The 16,775-nt window shown below is 40.0% G+C and overlaps 1 protein-coding gene across 1 annotated transcript in view; it reads right to left on the reverse strand.

Annotated features, from left to right (window-relative positions):
• Positions 1-16,775, reverse strand: part of USP24 (ubiquitin specific peptidase 24) — a 4,679,666-nt gene that overhangs the window by 1,557,586 nt on the left and 3,105,305 nt on the right. The window contains exon 42 of the mRNA XM_044085508.1: positions 2,895-3,014. Within this exon, the coding sequence (XP_043941443.1) occupies positions 2,895-3,014 (120 nt within the window). The remainder of the gene's footprint in view (positions 1-2,894; positions 3,015-16,775) is intronic.

The following is a 16,775-nucleotide window of genomic DNA, read 5'->3' on the forward strand; positions in this document are numbered from 1 at the left end:
TTTGCACTGTTTTTATTGTAATAGAAACTTTATGTATGTTGAGGCAGTGCCCTTTAATATGTTTGCAATTTAGGTGTGTAGTTTCATGTGCTGATGCTTTTCTGTGCACACACTAATTCATTTTATGCATGATGACTAGCTGATTTTATAACTTGAATAGCAGTATACTGACATGGTCTGATCATTTGCACTATACAGCCCAATGCAGTTAATCACAGTATTTCTGTACCAGTACATCTCCTCTTAAACCTATTTTGCCCAATCTTTCATACGCTAACTTCCTTCTACTCTTAGAAAAGACTAGTTTCTCTTACTCTGCCTCACTGCGCTTCTTCCTCAATCTCTAGGAATAAGCTAGCTTCCTATGCTTCATTGCCTCCATATAAATATTCAATACTCTTTTCTTTACTTTCCTTTCAAAGCCTGTGGACATCAGTTGTGTCCTCTGCCACTCAAATAGCAGGAACTCTGTCACATGTCACATCACCAAGAACCGACTCTATGCAAAAGATGTACCTGTGAAAAGCAGCTTAATGGGATTATTTGTTATACTGCAAAGTAAGCAGGTTTAACATGAAGAGCTTAGCTATACATTAACAAAATAGTCAGCTATTTATTGCTCTGTGCTGACAGGGGCTGTGATCTTCTCCCAACAGACTAGCCCCCTTTCACTCCAAGCACAGCTGACCTAACTGGCCACTGTCCATTCACGAGACCAATAGATTACAATGTCTAAACCAGTTACTTCTTCTCACTAGCTCAGTGGTCTCAGGCTTTCAGTACCTGAAAGAAAATCTTTTTATTCTCCTTCTTCCTGCCAGTCAAGCCTGGTGTCCCAGATGGATCAACATTAGGCCCCCTATTATTCACATTTTTATAAACAAACTACATACTGCGACTAAACTCACTAGCATAGTTCAATACGTAAATGACTCAACCCTAACATGTTCAGCTTTAGCCTAATCTTTACCAACACTTCAGGACATCATCAAAAATTCTTTCACTGCTATCAAAACTTGGCTAAAAGATGCTAAAACAAAACAAAAGTCATCGTTTTCACTACTAAACAATACCAAAATGAAACACAATCTTTCGAAATAACCTCATCCAACACCACAAAAACTGAAACCAAAACTCAAACAAAACTTATGACATCCTGACAATAACCTCAAATTTGACAAACATATTACAATCCATTGAAAATGCATCAGAAATTTGTCTGCCTGTACAGAAACGAGCACTACTTGACAGACAATGCAAGAAAACACTAGCATCTACCTACTTACCTTTGAACTCTACTACTATGCCTCACCTATTATTACAAACTAAAATACTACACTTAAAGCTTAACCTTCAGCCTAATAAAATAAAGTAGCCAAATTTGTTGTCAGCCTTTCTTACAGGACTCATCATTACAGAGGCTGAAATTTAACACTGCACACAGTCTTATATATGCACTAGAAAAACATCCAGCACTAAAACATACATTGCAGCATTATTCACTACTCCAGGTAGAGACCTTCACTTAAACAATAAACTCTTAGTAATTATAGTAAAGTCAAATAACTTGGCAGGCAACTCGTTATACTCCCATTACATATCTAAACTCTGCAATGACCATCCCAACACCCCTAGCAGACCATGAAACTTTACATCCTCAATACCTTACTAAAACAACACCTAAACCACTTGTGGTCATGCACATGCTCTTTACCAGGGTAACTTAATTTTCCTTTGTCAGCTCATATCCCCCTATTCCTTTACAACCACTATCCTCTTCTAAACAAACATTTTTATTCCCCCTCAATTAACTTCCTATCTGAACACCTACTTTACATTTGAATTTCTTCCTGACCTTCCAACTTTATCCATCTCTTTCAAATACTCTCCACCATTCTCTTATAACCATGTTATTTGCCAGTATGTACTCTAGGTTTCTTACACCCAAGAACCTTGACTCATCAGCTGTATAATGCCTCCCTTTATTTCTATTTTTAACCTACCGACTAATGCTTCACACAACTTACCTCAATTTTATTTATTCCTAATATCTATGCTGTAACCATCTTTAATCCATCTCTTTTAAGTTACATCTTACCTCTTGTTTGTCACACACATTAACTGTTTGCATACCAAATTTTTATACTTCAAATTTAATATCATGTATAATGTTACCACAGAAGAAATACTTGTTTTATCTTTGTATGCTGTTACTGCAGAACAATTACCCATGTGCATTTGGATGCCTTAAGAATTAAGATGTAATGTATTTTTGTTACAAAAATTGTTCTGTCATGAGTACCCTAAATGTAACTGCTGGAATTTTTCACTCTGGGAATCTGCTGAAAATAGACTTTGCCCAGTCAGACTTTCCTGATAAACAAATACAAATAAATAAATAATAAAATAAATATCTACACAACATCTCTGAGCATTGCAGGAATCGCAACACCCACCTTAAAAGCCATGCAGACACAATGAGGACCTTCAGATTCTGAAAATGACATTACAGCATAGTGTTGAAGAACAAAGCATTACTTCTACACAAAAGATGTGCCACAAATATTAAAACATAATACCAAATACAAGTGGAACATATTAAAATGAAAGGTATTTAAGGCAATGACCAGAAATAATTAAACTGGTTGCCATTTTGCATACAAAATGCAGACCCTGATACAGTGTAAGTTAAGTTATTCACTGTTTGAAAGTCATAAATATTTTACATTAGTATAACTGGGCAGAACAAATTCTAAGCAAAAATGCACAACTCTTCTAATTCATTTTCATGTTATGAAAAATACAGTTAAATAGATGTCCACTGGCTAAACAAGATATCCACACCATGACATCTACATTGAGGTACATAGTAATGATTAGTGGAAGAAGTGTACCTCAGGAAGGCCAGGCTGCATATACAGCTGCTGAAATACAGCATTCATGTAACATGTAGCACCTCCATTTTTCAATCCAACAAATCCTGAAATGGAGCGACTATCAACTGGTGGTAGGTACTGAAAAATAAGAGAGAATAAGGTTTGAGAGCAAGAAGAAATCCATGAACATAAAATGACAAAAATGCATTTCCACCACAAAATTTCAATTGTATTGCACTCGTATCTTATTCAATTAATGGTGCACTAGATGAAAGCAATAAAGCTGGCATTAGGGAAGAAATTCTTCACTACTCCCTCCACAACATAAAACATGAATTATCAATAAAGAAGGGTACAAATACTGAAGAAACCATGTTCAAGTTCTTGCAGTTTATCTAGCAAAAATGTGATGTCTGTTCTTGTATATCTCTTCATTTTATTTTTTAAATAGTTCTCTAACATCCAGATCAATACAAGTATAACAATACAAACACAAGGAGTCTTATCTCATTATCCTATAGTGCCAGAAATGTCGTCTTATAAAGAGTGGTGCGTTACATTCCATCCTTTGTTTGCCTGAAAATGTTATCAATAGCCAGCACCATGACATAGGTTGGGATAAAGCCTTGACTACATCCTGGGTGACCCTAGTTCAATCAGTGGCTCAGGTGCTTGTAGACACTGGATGGGAGAATGGATGTGCAAATCTGAGAAGTTTGATGGCAGATGGGAATGGTTTCTGAATACATGGCAGGCTACATTGGTAGCTGAGGAGGCATGAGCAAGCTGATGCAGGTGGTGGTGGTGGTGATGACTGTCTCATGTCTACACTATCTCCTAAAATCCCTGGGCCTCACATACAATGCACATTTCTTGACTCTACTCGTCAGCAGTAAAAGTGACATTCTTAAAGGTTTCTCCTTGCTGTTAAAACAAAGATAATAACTTTGAATGCACTGCAACCAATAAACCAGCAAGTGCCACAGTGTAAGCTGTACTCAAAAGTCCCTTTACATTCTATTCTTAGTAAATTATTCAAGTCAAACTTCTGACCAATTACCCTACCTGGTGCTAAACTACACTTGTTCCCAAAAAATCACATTAGTTCTTTGCTTCCCGCATCATTATGACAACCTCCTCTTGGTGTCTCAGTTTACAATGACAAACAGAAGCAATAAATTCAACAAGGGACTGACTTCTCAGGTAGCTAAATTATACCTTTAGTCCCCACCACTTGTTTCATCACATACGGGGAACAATTCTCATTTTATAGTATAAACAAACTATCCTATCAATTTCTTAAGAATTTTATATTGTGCTGCACCCCCAATAAATAATTTCTTAACATTTAGGATGTCTTACAATTTACTGCAATCACCATTTTTAATTTTACTTATAACTCTAAAAAGCACCAAACTTCTCTAATCAACCAAAATGGGGAGACATTCCCATCTGTTTTTGTCAATTACATAAAGGCATCATCAGCGAATAAGGGAATTTTGAATTCCTCCCATCAAATCTACATGCAAATGTGACTGTCTTATTTTTAACTACCTAAGGGTCAAGATTTATAAAATCAGAGACAAAAAACACCCTTGCCTAGTCCCTCTAGTTAAGTTAAAGGGGCAATTATAGTCTGGGACAAATCTTCACTTCAGCAATTGATGACACACACATTGCCATAATGATTTGGGAGGTCCTGCAGTGGTTTGAAGTTCAAGAAATGTTGGTAGCATTAGTGCAGACAAAGTACAAGGACCCAACGACAGGTATATGTACAGTGTTTGGTCTCTCAGAAGGGTTCCAGTGGGAGTGGGTGCAGATCAGGGTTCTGCTCCGAGCCCAGTGTTGTTTATAATGGTAATGGCCTACATTAGCAAACAGGTATGAGGAAGCAGATCAACAAAGTTACTCTACATGGATGATGGTGACATTACAGGCAGACTGATAATGAACTTCAGCAAAGGATAGGTGAATAGAATGTAAAACTGAAGGCATACGGAATGAAACTGAGTACACCTAAGAGTTGTAAAAACAGCAAAAGAGGGAAATTAGAAGAAGTTGAGAATTGAGATGGAAGGGAAAATAGTGGAACAAGTTAAGTGTCTGGGAGTTATGATTAAAGAGAAGGGAGGTCTGAATGAGGTCATCAAAGCTAGAATCAGAGGGGTTGCGGCCAAATGGAATAGACTGTTGGGGGAAGTATATGACAGAAGAATGAAAATTAGATGAAATACAAAATGTACAAAACAGTGATGAAACAGTCCTACTGGATGGTACAGAAACCTGGTGTCGCTCTCCTACTTTGGACATAATAGAAGAGTTTTCATGGGTTCTGTTCAAGCAGCTTTATTATATACAAACACAACACAGTTTACTGACTTTAACTTAAGTAACTTATATAAAAACTAACAACTGCAATCATACATGCTTACTCTGGCTGCATTCTCAAAATGGCAATTGGAAAAGCACGCACCTGGTATTTGTGTGTGCACATTCAATTCTTGATATGCTTCCTTAAAAACACAACACATACACACTGATCTACATCCTCCCTCTTTGAGAAATAGATCATGCAACGTTATGAATCTATTTGGCATGCAGTAGTTCTTTGTCATGCAATTATACATTAGATAAATATATACAGTTATGTCCATGTTGCTGTGTATTTCACACTGGGCCTGGACATTCGACCATGTAATAGGACATAAAACTGGGAATTAGGTTTAGGAATTGGGGCTGTTTCTACAGAATATTCAACCTTGGAAGTAGAGGTTGAAACACACTGGGAACAACATTTGTTTCGCTCTGAGATCTAGAATCTGTATTACAGGAATAATGCTGTGATGATGATTCTGGTACAGGAAAAATATGCCTGTGATTTCTCCTGTACTCCACACCCTCAGATTCTACAAGTAGGATCTCGGCTTGGCACATATCCTGTAACTTGACCAATCCAGTCAAAACCTTTGCTGTTTGTATCCTCAATTTCTCTCCTTCCTCAACAGATGAAGAAGATCTTTATCATAACTGGATTTCTGGATAGCACGCTTCTTGAATAATTGAGCCTTGATTGTTTTGTCTTAGCTTTACTCCTTAATACACTGGAACTAATAGGTAGCATCATTCTAGTTTGCCTGGATAGAAGTCTTTGAGCAGGTGAGCCAAGTATATCATCACGAGCTATGTTTCTGAGATTAAGTAAATTCAAAAAGACATCTGGATTGTCACGCTTTGACCTTTCAAGTAATTGCTTTGCACTCTGCACTGCATGTTCAGATAGACCATTTGACTGTTGATATTCAGGACTGCTAGTAACATGTACAAAGTCCCATTCTCTTGCAAATTTCTGAAAAACCTGACAATTAAATTGAGTACCACTGTCAGAAATAACTTTTGTGTGGACTATCATGGACTGAGAAATGACGTTTCAACTTAGTAATGCATACCTCTCAACCTGGAAACATCAAAAATCCGGACAAGGCCCATGAAAAATAGGTACAAATCTGTATATTGATTAACATCTACTTTGCATACATAATTATGTAACCCCACCCACTTCAATGGAATTGTGGGATACCAACTTTCAAATGCAAACTGAAGAGCAGACAACCAAAATATGGCACCAGAGTCCCCCTGCTGCCATTCCAATGTCCCATTAACTGGCGATTTCGCCCCATGTATATATACTTTTACTTTCATTTTACGAGCACGTTTTTGTATGTTGATTGTCACTAAAGAACTGACCATGCGTAACACTATTATTTTAGTTTTTTAATTCTTAATCCTCATGAGTTTCAATATTCATGAGATGTAATTCAGCTGACTTTTTACGTGATCACATGATCCTCATTTTATCCTATTTATTTTATCAGAGTGTACTGTTTAATGTCTGATGAAGTTGCTGCCTATGCGGCAACGAAAAGTGCTTAACTTAAATAAACCAGTATTTGTTTGGAGTTTCGTGGCTTGTGCGACTTTTCGTTTTAGTTTATTAGTTTGTTTTGTTATTCAGTTTGTTTATGATTTCGCCCCATTTACCATAAACACTGTGTGCATACTGCTTTACTTCTACAATGATTATTTGGATTTTATTTTAACATTTTGCAGCACAACAATGCACAAACACTAACATACATCTGCTAAAATAGACTTGGCATTAAAACTTCTCTGTCCTTGAAACTCACATTAATTGAAATAGCATTGAAACCCACACCACATCCAAAGAAAATGCATCTGGCCATTGGTGGATAAAAATTACCTTTGGGCTGTTTTCAAATCACTGGCCCCTTGCACACAAAACAAGAAACATACATGTGTTCTTTTCTTTGATACACCTTCCTGACTAAGTTATATTCCTTGTATAATACAGCACACTTGTTACAGCACATTTTAAATTTATTGTTTGAACATTTTCCAGTAGGTTGTACTGTAGGCAATGAAAGAAAATGCATGAACCAATAATGACAAAACTGCACAATTCAGAACATTTCCATCATAAAAGTCTACTTCCACACCCACACTATAAATAGAAAGACAGTAGTGTAAGGCACAGGCATCTTGCACAGCTTCTCGCACTTATTTTCAACTTCAAATTTTGGGGGGGGGGGGGTGTGCAAAAGGTCAAAAACCAAAGACACATTTTAAACATTGCTTATATACTTTTGGAAAGTTGCTAGAATAAAATATTGTGATACTACCATGCATGTCACTGGCAAGTCTTAGGACCCTATGCACTACAGTCAGAGCAACATACCACTATGCCAAATCAGCAGTTTCCTGAAAAAAGGAAGACTGAAACTTAATGGTTATAATTTAGTGAATTCAGTTCTCACGGTAGCTCTCAACCTTGTAGCACAAAAAACCCTGGGCAAACAATGCCAATAATGGGGGAATACAAATTCAGTTCTCACTTCTCACCATAGCTCTCAACTCTTAGAAGAAAAAACCTGGACAAAGCTTACAAGTGGTGGTGGCAAGGGACTTACCAGGGACACATTTTAAACACTGCTTGTATAATTTTGGAAAGTTGCTACAATAAAATGTTACCACCATGCATTTCACTGGCAAGTCTTGAACCCAGGACCCTATGCACTACAGTCAGAGCAACATACCACTATTCCAAATCAGCAGTTCCCTAAAAATTAGGAAGACTGAAACTTAATGGCTATCATTTAATGAATTCAGTTCTCACTTTTCACCATAGCTCTCAACCACTTAGCACAAAAAACCTGGACAAAGCCAATAATGGGGGAATACAAATTATGTTCACTTCTCACCATAGCTCTCAACACAAAAAATCTGGACAAAGCTCAGAAACGGTGGTGGCTATGGACTTTAGGCTCTTTTTACCCTGTACTAAAGGTACAGGGTTTGAGCCTGAATACCTCTAGCCACCAGGTGTATTACATTGGGGCATTTTCTCTCTCACACACACACATCTACAGTGAGTGGCACCATTAATCCGCTTCACTTGATTCCCCCAAACAAAATGAGTGCTCGTATTTGCACCTGATAAATCCAAAACGAGTGCTGCTGTTGGATTTGCACTTGATTTCCCACCGCATGTGCAGCTGGAAATGATGACGTGTGTTCCTTGAGCTCAATTCCGACTGGCTGATAGCCCTGATGGAGCTGATAACATCAACTCCGACAGCTCGATATTTGAAAAAAGAAAAAAAAAAGAAAAAAATCGGAAATGAAGGGGTGTCACTCAGGAATCGTGGCACCCCTTCATTTGGACCCCACAACTCGGTAAAAAACTAGTAATTCGGTATGGTTGGGAGGTATGAATAACAGTAGTGGATGTTAGGGTAGGTAGTAAGTCAATCTGAAACCAATTCAAATAAGAGTCTACCCACACTAAGTAGTGTTGACTGCCCCACTCGAACATATCAGCAGCTACTGTTGACCAAAATAGTTCAGGAACTTGACTTAGCTGAAGTTGTTCTCTTTGCAAATATGGTTGAGTACTATTGCATACTGAACAAGAAGAAAGTACTTTATCAATGTCTTTCATTAATGAAGTCCAAAATACTAGTTCTCTCACTCTTCTCTTAGTGGATGAGGAACCTGGGTGACCACAATGCAAAATCTGGATATATTCTTCTTGTAAGGAAGCAGGAACAACAATTTTAGGACCCTTGAAAATAACGCCATCTTCAATCAACATGTAAGGAACTAAGGAAAATAGGTTTGCACTTCAGGTGGTACGGTAGATTACTTTGATGCCTATCCATCATTAATGTAGTGATTGAGCATTTGCAAAATTAGATCAGTCTTTGTATGATCTATCAACTCATCAAGCCTAGTGGTAGAAAGATTACGCACTGCCATCATGTCAAAGTCAAATTTCTCTGCATCAAGCTGGTTCCATCGTATTCTGGGTGATCTGGATAAGGTATCAGCCAGATAGAGTAGTTTGCCTTTCGTATAGACCATTTTGAAGTTGTACTTTTGCGATTTGAGCATCATTCTTTGTAATCTAGCTGGAGATGAAAGCATAGGCTTCTTTTGAATAGTAACTAGAGATTGGTGATCAGTTTCAATCTGAACAGCTCAACCAAAAATATAATCAAGAAACTTGGAACATACAAATACTATTGCCGAACGTTTTCTCAGTTTGAGCATACTGCATTTCAGTTTGGGTAAGTGTTCCAAATGCATAGGTTACTGGTCTGCCCTCTTGAAATATAACTGCGCCAAGACCAAATTTTGAAGCATCACAAGAAAGAGTGACTGGTTTATTCACATCATAGTATTTTAATGTAAGTGGGGTGGGAATTTTCTGCTTAAGGTCTTTAAATGCCTTCTGGTGCTGTTCTAATCATGACCACGCAACATTTTTGCGTGTCAGCTCTCTTAAAAGGTGCTGTCAACTCACTGAAGTCTGGCATACACTTGCCTAAATAGTTGACCATGCCTAGGAACCGCTGTAGAGCTTGAATATTACCTGGTGCTGACATCTCAAGACTAGCTGCTTGCTTGGTCGGGTGTGGTCTCAAGCCAGTACTGGTAAATAAAATGACCTACATGTGTAATTTCTAGTAGTCTGAAATTGCACTTTGAGCTTCAAATTTACTTCACATGCTCTGTCTAGAACTCTCTTTAGGTTACTGTCATGCTCTGCTTCACCACTGTCTCCAACCAATAAATCATCCACTATTATGGCACAAGGATAACCTGAAAAAATTTGCTCCATTGCACACTAAGACTTCACTTGCAGAATTTATTCCAAATGGCATCCTTTGGAATCTGTATCTGCCAAATGGGGTACCAAAAGTGGTTAGTAATGAGGATTTGTGATCAAGCATCACTTGCCAAAATGAACTTTTTGCATCCAAGACAGAAAAAACAGTGGCATTCGGTATTAGAGCTGTGACCTCTGACTATACACATTGGATGATGTGGTCTCTTTAATGCTTTGTTCAAATCTCTTGGGTTAATACATATTCTGATTTCGTCTGAGCCTTTTTTGTGAGATGCTACCATAGATGACACCCATTCAGCTGGTTCTGTAACTGGACAAATTACACCTTGCTTTACCATTTTATCCAACTGAGCCTTTAACTTTATCCTGAATAGCTATCAGAACTCTTCTTGCTAGTCTGACTACTGGAGTGACCTCTGGGTCTAACTTCATGGAATACACAACTGAAAGTTTGCCCAACTTGTCATCGAAAACATTAGCATACTCTGAGAAAATGGCTTCAGAAAAATTGGAACTAGGATATGCACTTATGTGAACTTTTTTGGTAAAAGAAAGCAAAGCAGATTCATTCTCAAATTTGCTGAGACTTAATAAAGACTGTACTGGTCTTCGCATAACATAGAATAACACGCTGTAACAAATCCTGGTCAAATAACATGAAAGCATTACTGAGCCTTAGGTTTGAAGTTTTTCATCTCCATAAGCAACAAGTTTGGCATTACTGGCTACAATGAGTTGCTTATTAGTTCTCACTTTAGCAAATGTGTCTGCTGATATAACATTACACTTTGAACCAGTGTCTACTTTATGCTCTGTGGATTTACCATTGATCCGGACTGTACAAAACACTTCGCTCTTTGCTAATAAATTCACTGCATCAACTCTCTCACCAATTACTGATACACCATCTACATAGAAATCAGAATTGCAGTCTACTTGATCAACTTGCTTTTTTCTGTGACCTTTCTTTACAACTGTGTGGGGTTTACTTGATTTGCAAAACTTTTGAAAATGGTTCCAATTTTTACACTTGCGACATTGCTGACCAAATTTTATTTATTATATTTAATATTTGTTTACTGGGTTAGTCCAACTTGGAACAAAGCCAATTTTCAGCAGAGGCCCAGGGACAAACACTCCAGATGCATGTCTTTGCAACGTGAGAGGAAACCAGACCACCACAGGAAACCCACACAAACACAGAGAGGACATGCAGACTCTACACAGAAAGCACCACAGCCTAGAATTGAACCAGAGAAAGTACAGTTGTGTACACTTACCATAAATGTAGATGTTAGAGAGTATTCACTGTTGCAGTCCTAATCAATGGGTTATCTGGCTCCCGGAAGCCCTTGATCGGCCAGAATACCAAAGGTAAGTAAATATGATGTCGGCTGTCGGTTGTAAAGGATGTCAGGACATCTGATACAAAAGGAGGCAGCCAACATCACTTCCTCAGTCTTTCTTGCCATAACAGTCAGAAGCTCCCAGAAAACAAGGATTAAACCAAAAGCCACTTTGCAAAATAACACCAAATTCAGCCTGTACCTTAGGAAAGGAGAACAGGATAGGACCAAAAGGGGGAAGGAGGGAGGGAAACCAGGACTGCAACAGTGAATACACTTGAACATCTACATTTATGGTAAGTGTACACAACTGTACTATGTTCATCGTGTTTCACTGTTGCAGTCCTAACCAATGGGTTGATTACCAAAGCCCAGAGAAAAGGGAGGAGGAACCAACAGAATCAAGGATTGGAAATAATGCCCTGCACAACAGCAGTGGCAAACCCTGCCCTGGCTCTAGAAAACAAAGGCAAATTATAATGCTCTGTGAAAGTGTGAACAGAAGACCATGTGGCAGCCTCCAATATGTCTTTAGTAGGGACACCCCTTACAAAGGCTGCAGAAGTGGAAGCCGCTCTAGTTGAGTGGGTCCTAACCCCTTGAGGAGGAACCCTGCCACGAAAGGAATAACAAAAGATAATACAATGTGCAATCCACTTAGAAATGGTTGCTTAGAAATAGCCTTGCCCTGTGCTCCAAGGGTAAAACTGACTAATAACTGCTGATTTCCGAAGGTCTTTAGTCCTGTCCAGGTAAAACCTAAGCTGTCTGTGCACATCAAGAGAATGTAGGATCCTTTCACCTCTATTTCGAGGATTAGGAAAGAAGGTAGGAAGGTGTATGGACTGATTAAGAGTCAGGCTAGAAACCACCTTAGGCATAAAAGAGGGGTTGGTTCTCAGAGAGACCCTACCTGCATGGAAAATAAGAAAAGGCTCAACAGCCATCAAAGCTTGCAGCTCCAAAACTGTCCTTGCTTAAGTTATAGCCAAGAGGAAGGCAGTCTTCCAAGAGAGAAACTTTAAATCTACAGTGGCAGCTGGCTCAAAAGGAGGAAGAGTGAGTTTCTCTAGAACAAAAATAAGATCCCAGACTGGAGTAGGTGCCCTTCTGGGAGGCTTTAAGTTGCAAGCACCTCTGAGGAACATTTTCATCAGGGGATGAGAGAAAATGGGTTGCTCAAAAGAACAATGAGCAGAAATGGCTGAAGCATGGATCTTGACAGAGGAAAAAGACCACCCTGAAGGAAATCAGCCAGGTAATCCAGGATCAAAGGAAGGGTAGGCTGAGAAGAAGATTCCCCTCTAGCCTGCATCCAATGAGAGAACCTTTCCCATTTGCCAGTGTAGCACTTCCTACTGCTAGGCCTCCTGGCCTCCCTCAGCATGTCAACCACCTACTGGGAAAGAGAAGAAGAAAAGCAAGGAGTCACACAATGGGCCATGCTGCCAAATGGAGAGACTGAAGATGATGATGTAGAATGTTTCCCCCTTTCTGAACCAAAAGATCTGGCTTTAGAGGAAGATGCCAAGGAGGAAATCAGGAGAGACTGTGAAGCAGTGGATACCAGTGCTGTCTGGGCCAGTCCGGAGCTATGAGAATAGTCCTTGGTCGTTCATCCCTGATCTTCAATAATACTCTGGGAAGAAGAGGAAGAGGAGGGAAGGCAAACTGACAGCAGCATCCAAGGGAAGGGCAGAGCATCCACTCTCCAGGCTCTGCTGTGATACTGTCTGGTGCAAAAAAGATGTAGAAGATGGTTGTCTGGGGAGGAGAAAAGATCCACCTGAGGTGTGCCCCAACGTTGAATTATGCTGTAAAAGACTGCTCTGTTCAGCTGCCACTCTTGAGGATCCAGGGTTTGTCTGCTCAACTGGTCAGCCAAAACATTAAGCCTTCCTGGAAGAAAATGAGCTAGGAGATGCAGGCCCAGGGATGCAGCTATGGACCAAAGATTCATGCTCTGCCTGCACAAGGGGACTGTGGTGTTGTCTGTTCTGATGAGCAGGGTCCCTGGAGAAAGAAGGTGCTTGAAAGCTAGTAAGGCCTGCTGAACTGCTATCAACTCCTTTAGATTTATGTGCAGGTGCATCTGTTGGGCATTCCAACGTCCCTGTATGCATCTGCCATCCAGTTGTGCTCCCCAAGCGTAGTCCGAAAAGTCTGTGGTAAGAACTTGAGTGGCAGGAGGTGGGTGAAAAGGCATGCCTTTGTTTTGTAGACAGGCTGTTGCCCACCATAGAAACTCTGACTGCAGACATGGAAGCAGAGGAATCATCATATCCAGGTCCTGTGTGTGTTGGCACCAAATGTTCTTGAGGTACCGTTGCAATTTCCTCATATACAGTCTTGCATATGAAATCATAAGGATGCAAGAGGCCATGTACCCCACAGCTTGCAGGTATTTCCTTGCAGGGAGCAGGGACAGGCTTGCCAAGTCCTTGAAGTAAACTGAAAGAGTTGTCTGCTTCTGGGTGAGAAATATCATCTGGGCAGCTGTGTTCAGACTCGCTCCCAGGAATGTTAACTCCTTGGATGGTACCATTTTTGATTTTTCCTCGTTGAGAGTGTAATCCAGGGAAGAGAGGAGAGTTTTTACAAATTCTAGATCCTTTAACAGCTGTTCCTGAGAATTTGCTTGAATCAGACAGCTGTCCAAGTATGGATAAATCTGAATTTTCTTCGGCCTGCAAAAAGCAGTGACTGGAGCCAGGCACTTTGTGAAAACTCTGGGAGCAGTAGATAAGCCAAAGGGCAGCGCAGAGAATTGATAATGTTGCTTGCCCACCCTGAAACGAAGGTATTGCCTGCAACATTCCCTGATAGGGATGTGCGGATAAGCTTCTTTGAAATCCAAAGTTACCAGCCAGGAAATCCTGAGCATTTTGAACTTTGGAATTACCAAGAAAGAGTTCAGAATGGATAGATCTGGGAAGGGACGGCGGGTGCCTTTTTTTCTGGAACTAGGAAATAGAAACCCTGGCCTACCTGCTGAGTAGGAACTGATTCTATTGCTCCCAGAAGAAACAGACACAAATTTTTGTTTCTACTTCTGCCCTTTGGTTTGGAGAAGCGTCTGGGAATCCTTTGGGAACTGCAAAGGTGTGGTAAGAAAACTTGTGTCCAAGGGATGCAGTTCTGAGTACCCATTTGTCATCCGTGATAGTGGCCCAGACATTTGCAAAAAGGGCCAACCTTCCCCCTAAAGGACTCTCCAGGCAGGCAAGAACAGGAAGAAGTTGGATAAAGTCATTGACAGTTTTTTTATTGAGATGCAGGTTTAGAACTTCCCGCCTTGGAAGTGGAAGCCTGCCAATGCTTAGACCTTTGAGGGGTAGCCCCCTGCCCCTAGAAGATTTGTAACCTCTAGTCCTTGAACAGTTCTGTCTGCTGGTATCAGGAAACATCCAACTCTTGGAAGGGCAATTCCTGCTAAAGCGAGGTGGTTGAACTTGCAGAAAATCCTTAACAGTTTGCATATACTTGGCCTTATCCTCCATCTTTTTATTTATTTATTTTATTTTATTTAACATTTGTTGACCGGGAAAGTCCGACTAGGTTCCACAGAGCCTGTTTTCAGTGGAGGCCCGGGGAGAAATGCTCTAGATGCATGTCTTTGGAATGTGGGAGGAAACCGGAGTACCCGGAGGAAACCCACGAGAACATGCAAACTCCACACAGAAGGCACCCCAGCTGAGAATCGAACCGGAGAACCTCTTGCTGTGAGGCGACAACGTTAACCGCTGCACCACTGCGCCGCCCAATCAATCAATCAATCAATCTTCTTGAGCACTTCCCTCTGCTTTGATGCCAAAAATACATTTAAAAGCTTAGCCTTGACCAGCTCTGGAAGGGGCTGCTCTCTGAGCCAAGCATGCCTTCTAATAACAGATCCAATAGCTGTAGCCCTGCAGGAGGCTTCTAGAATGTCAAAACCACAATGTAAAGAAAGTTTATTGACAAGACTGGCAGAATTCAGCAGATCCTGCATATCCTTACTCTCCGCCAACTGAGGCACACTTGCTATCCTAGACTTAATAGCTTCCAAGGTGTGCTGCTGGTACTTCAGCATATGAAAAAGACAATTAGTAGACCTAATAGCAAGAGTGGCAGAGATATAAACTTTCTTACCCCACCCATCTAGGTTCCTAGATTCCCTGTCAGAAGGAACGGGATTTTAACAGTGGCCTTAACTCCTTTAGGGCTTTGAGAAATAACCTCAGGATCAGCCAACGGATTCCTGAAAAGAAACAGATGAGAATCAGGAACTCTATAGTACCTATCAGGTTTCCTGGGAGCATGAGGAACCAAATTTGAAGTCAAGGAATTTTCCAGAAAAACATCAACCATTTCCAACACTGGGGGACTAGACAGAGGCTTATGCTGAGGTAAATCCAAAAACTCTCTAATCCTTTTCTTAGATTGGTAATAATCCTGAATTTCCCATTTAAAATTATCTCCGAGAGTGTTCAAAGTATCACCAAAAGAAAAATCTTCTGGGGGAGAGGTAGAAGGGATGGACTCCTCTGCATCTGAATCCTCAAAAGGAGAAAAAGCCTGAAAAACTTCCTTTTCATTAGCAGAAATGCTAAAAGAATCAGAACCAGAAAAAGACAAAGCCTCAGAAGAAACATCCCTACTCCTTTTAGGAGGAGGAGGCTGTGAACCCTTAATAAGAGTCAAACTCAACCAAATACTTTCAGGACAATACAGACCAAAAAACATTTTAACCCTGAACTTTTCCAAACAGAACTTAAGGCGTGTAATTGGTCACCAATAACATACCTCCCACTTGATGAAGCCGTACAGTACTTTAATTCCACATTCTTAGCCATCCTTGTCCACCACGCACCAACATGCTCTGTTAGAAATAAGACTAAACCTGCCCCATGGCTCTCAAAAAAAAAACAGGCAAAAAATCCTTTTGAGAAACAAATCCTGGGCTAAATGGCATACTACTAAAAATCCAACAGACCATCAAAACTTTAGACAACTTAGAAATAATACAAAAAAGCGATCCTCTTCGATAAAAGAAACTTTTACTTCCAACTCCAGCAAACTCAACAAAATAAACCACAAAAGTTTTGGACTAGCATTAACAAACTACAACACCCAGACCAATCTATTACATCAAACCCACAAGGCTCTAACCTTGAGAATCCCACACAAACTGCCAATGCCTTCAATACCTTCTTCACAGAGGCCATCCAATCTCTTGCCAATCAACAATCAATAGGTACCTCAAATCTGCCAACTTCTACTTCTAGCTCACTTCCTTCATTTCAGTTGCAACCAGTTCCAACTTCCTCTCCAAAAACTAAAACCAACCACCCCCTCAGCTGA

This window comes from Protopterus annectens, chromosome 10.part0, assembly GCF_019279795.1.
Source record: "Protopterus annectens isolate FY-2018-M chromosome 10.part0, PAN1.0, whole genome shotgun sequence".
Taxonomy (NCBI): Eukaryota; Metazoa; Chordata; order Ceratodontiformes; family Protopteridae; genus Protopterus; species Protopterus annectens.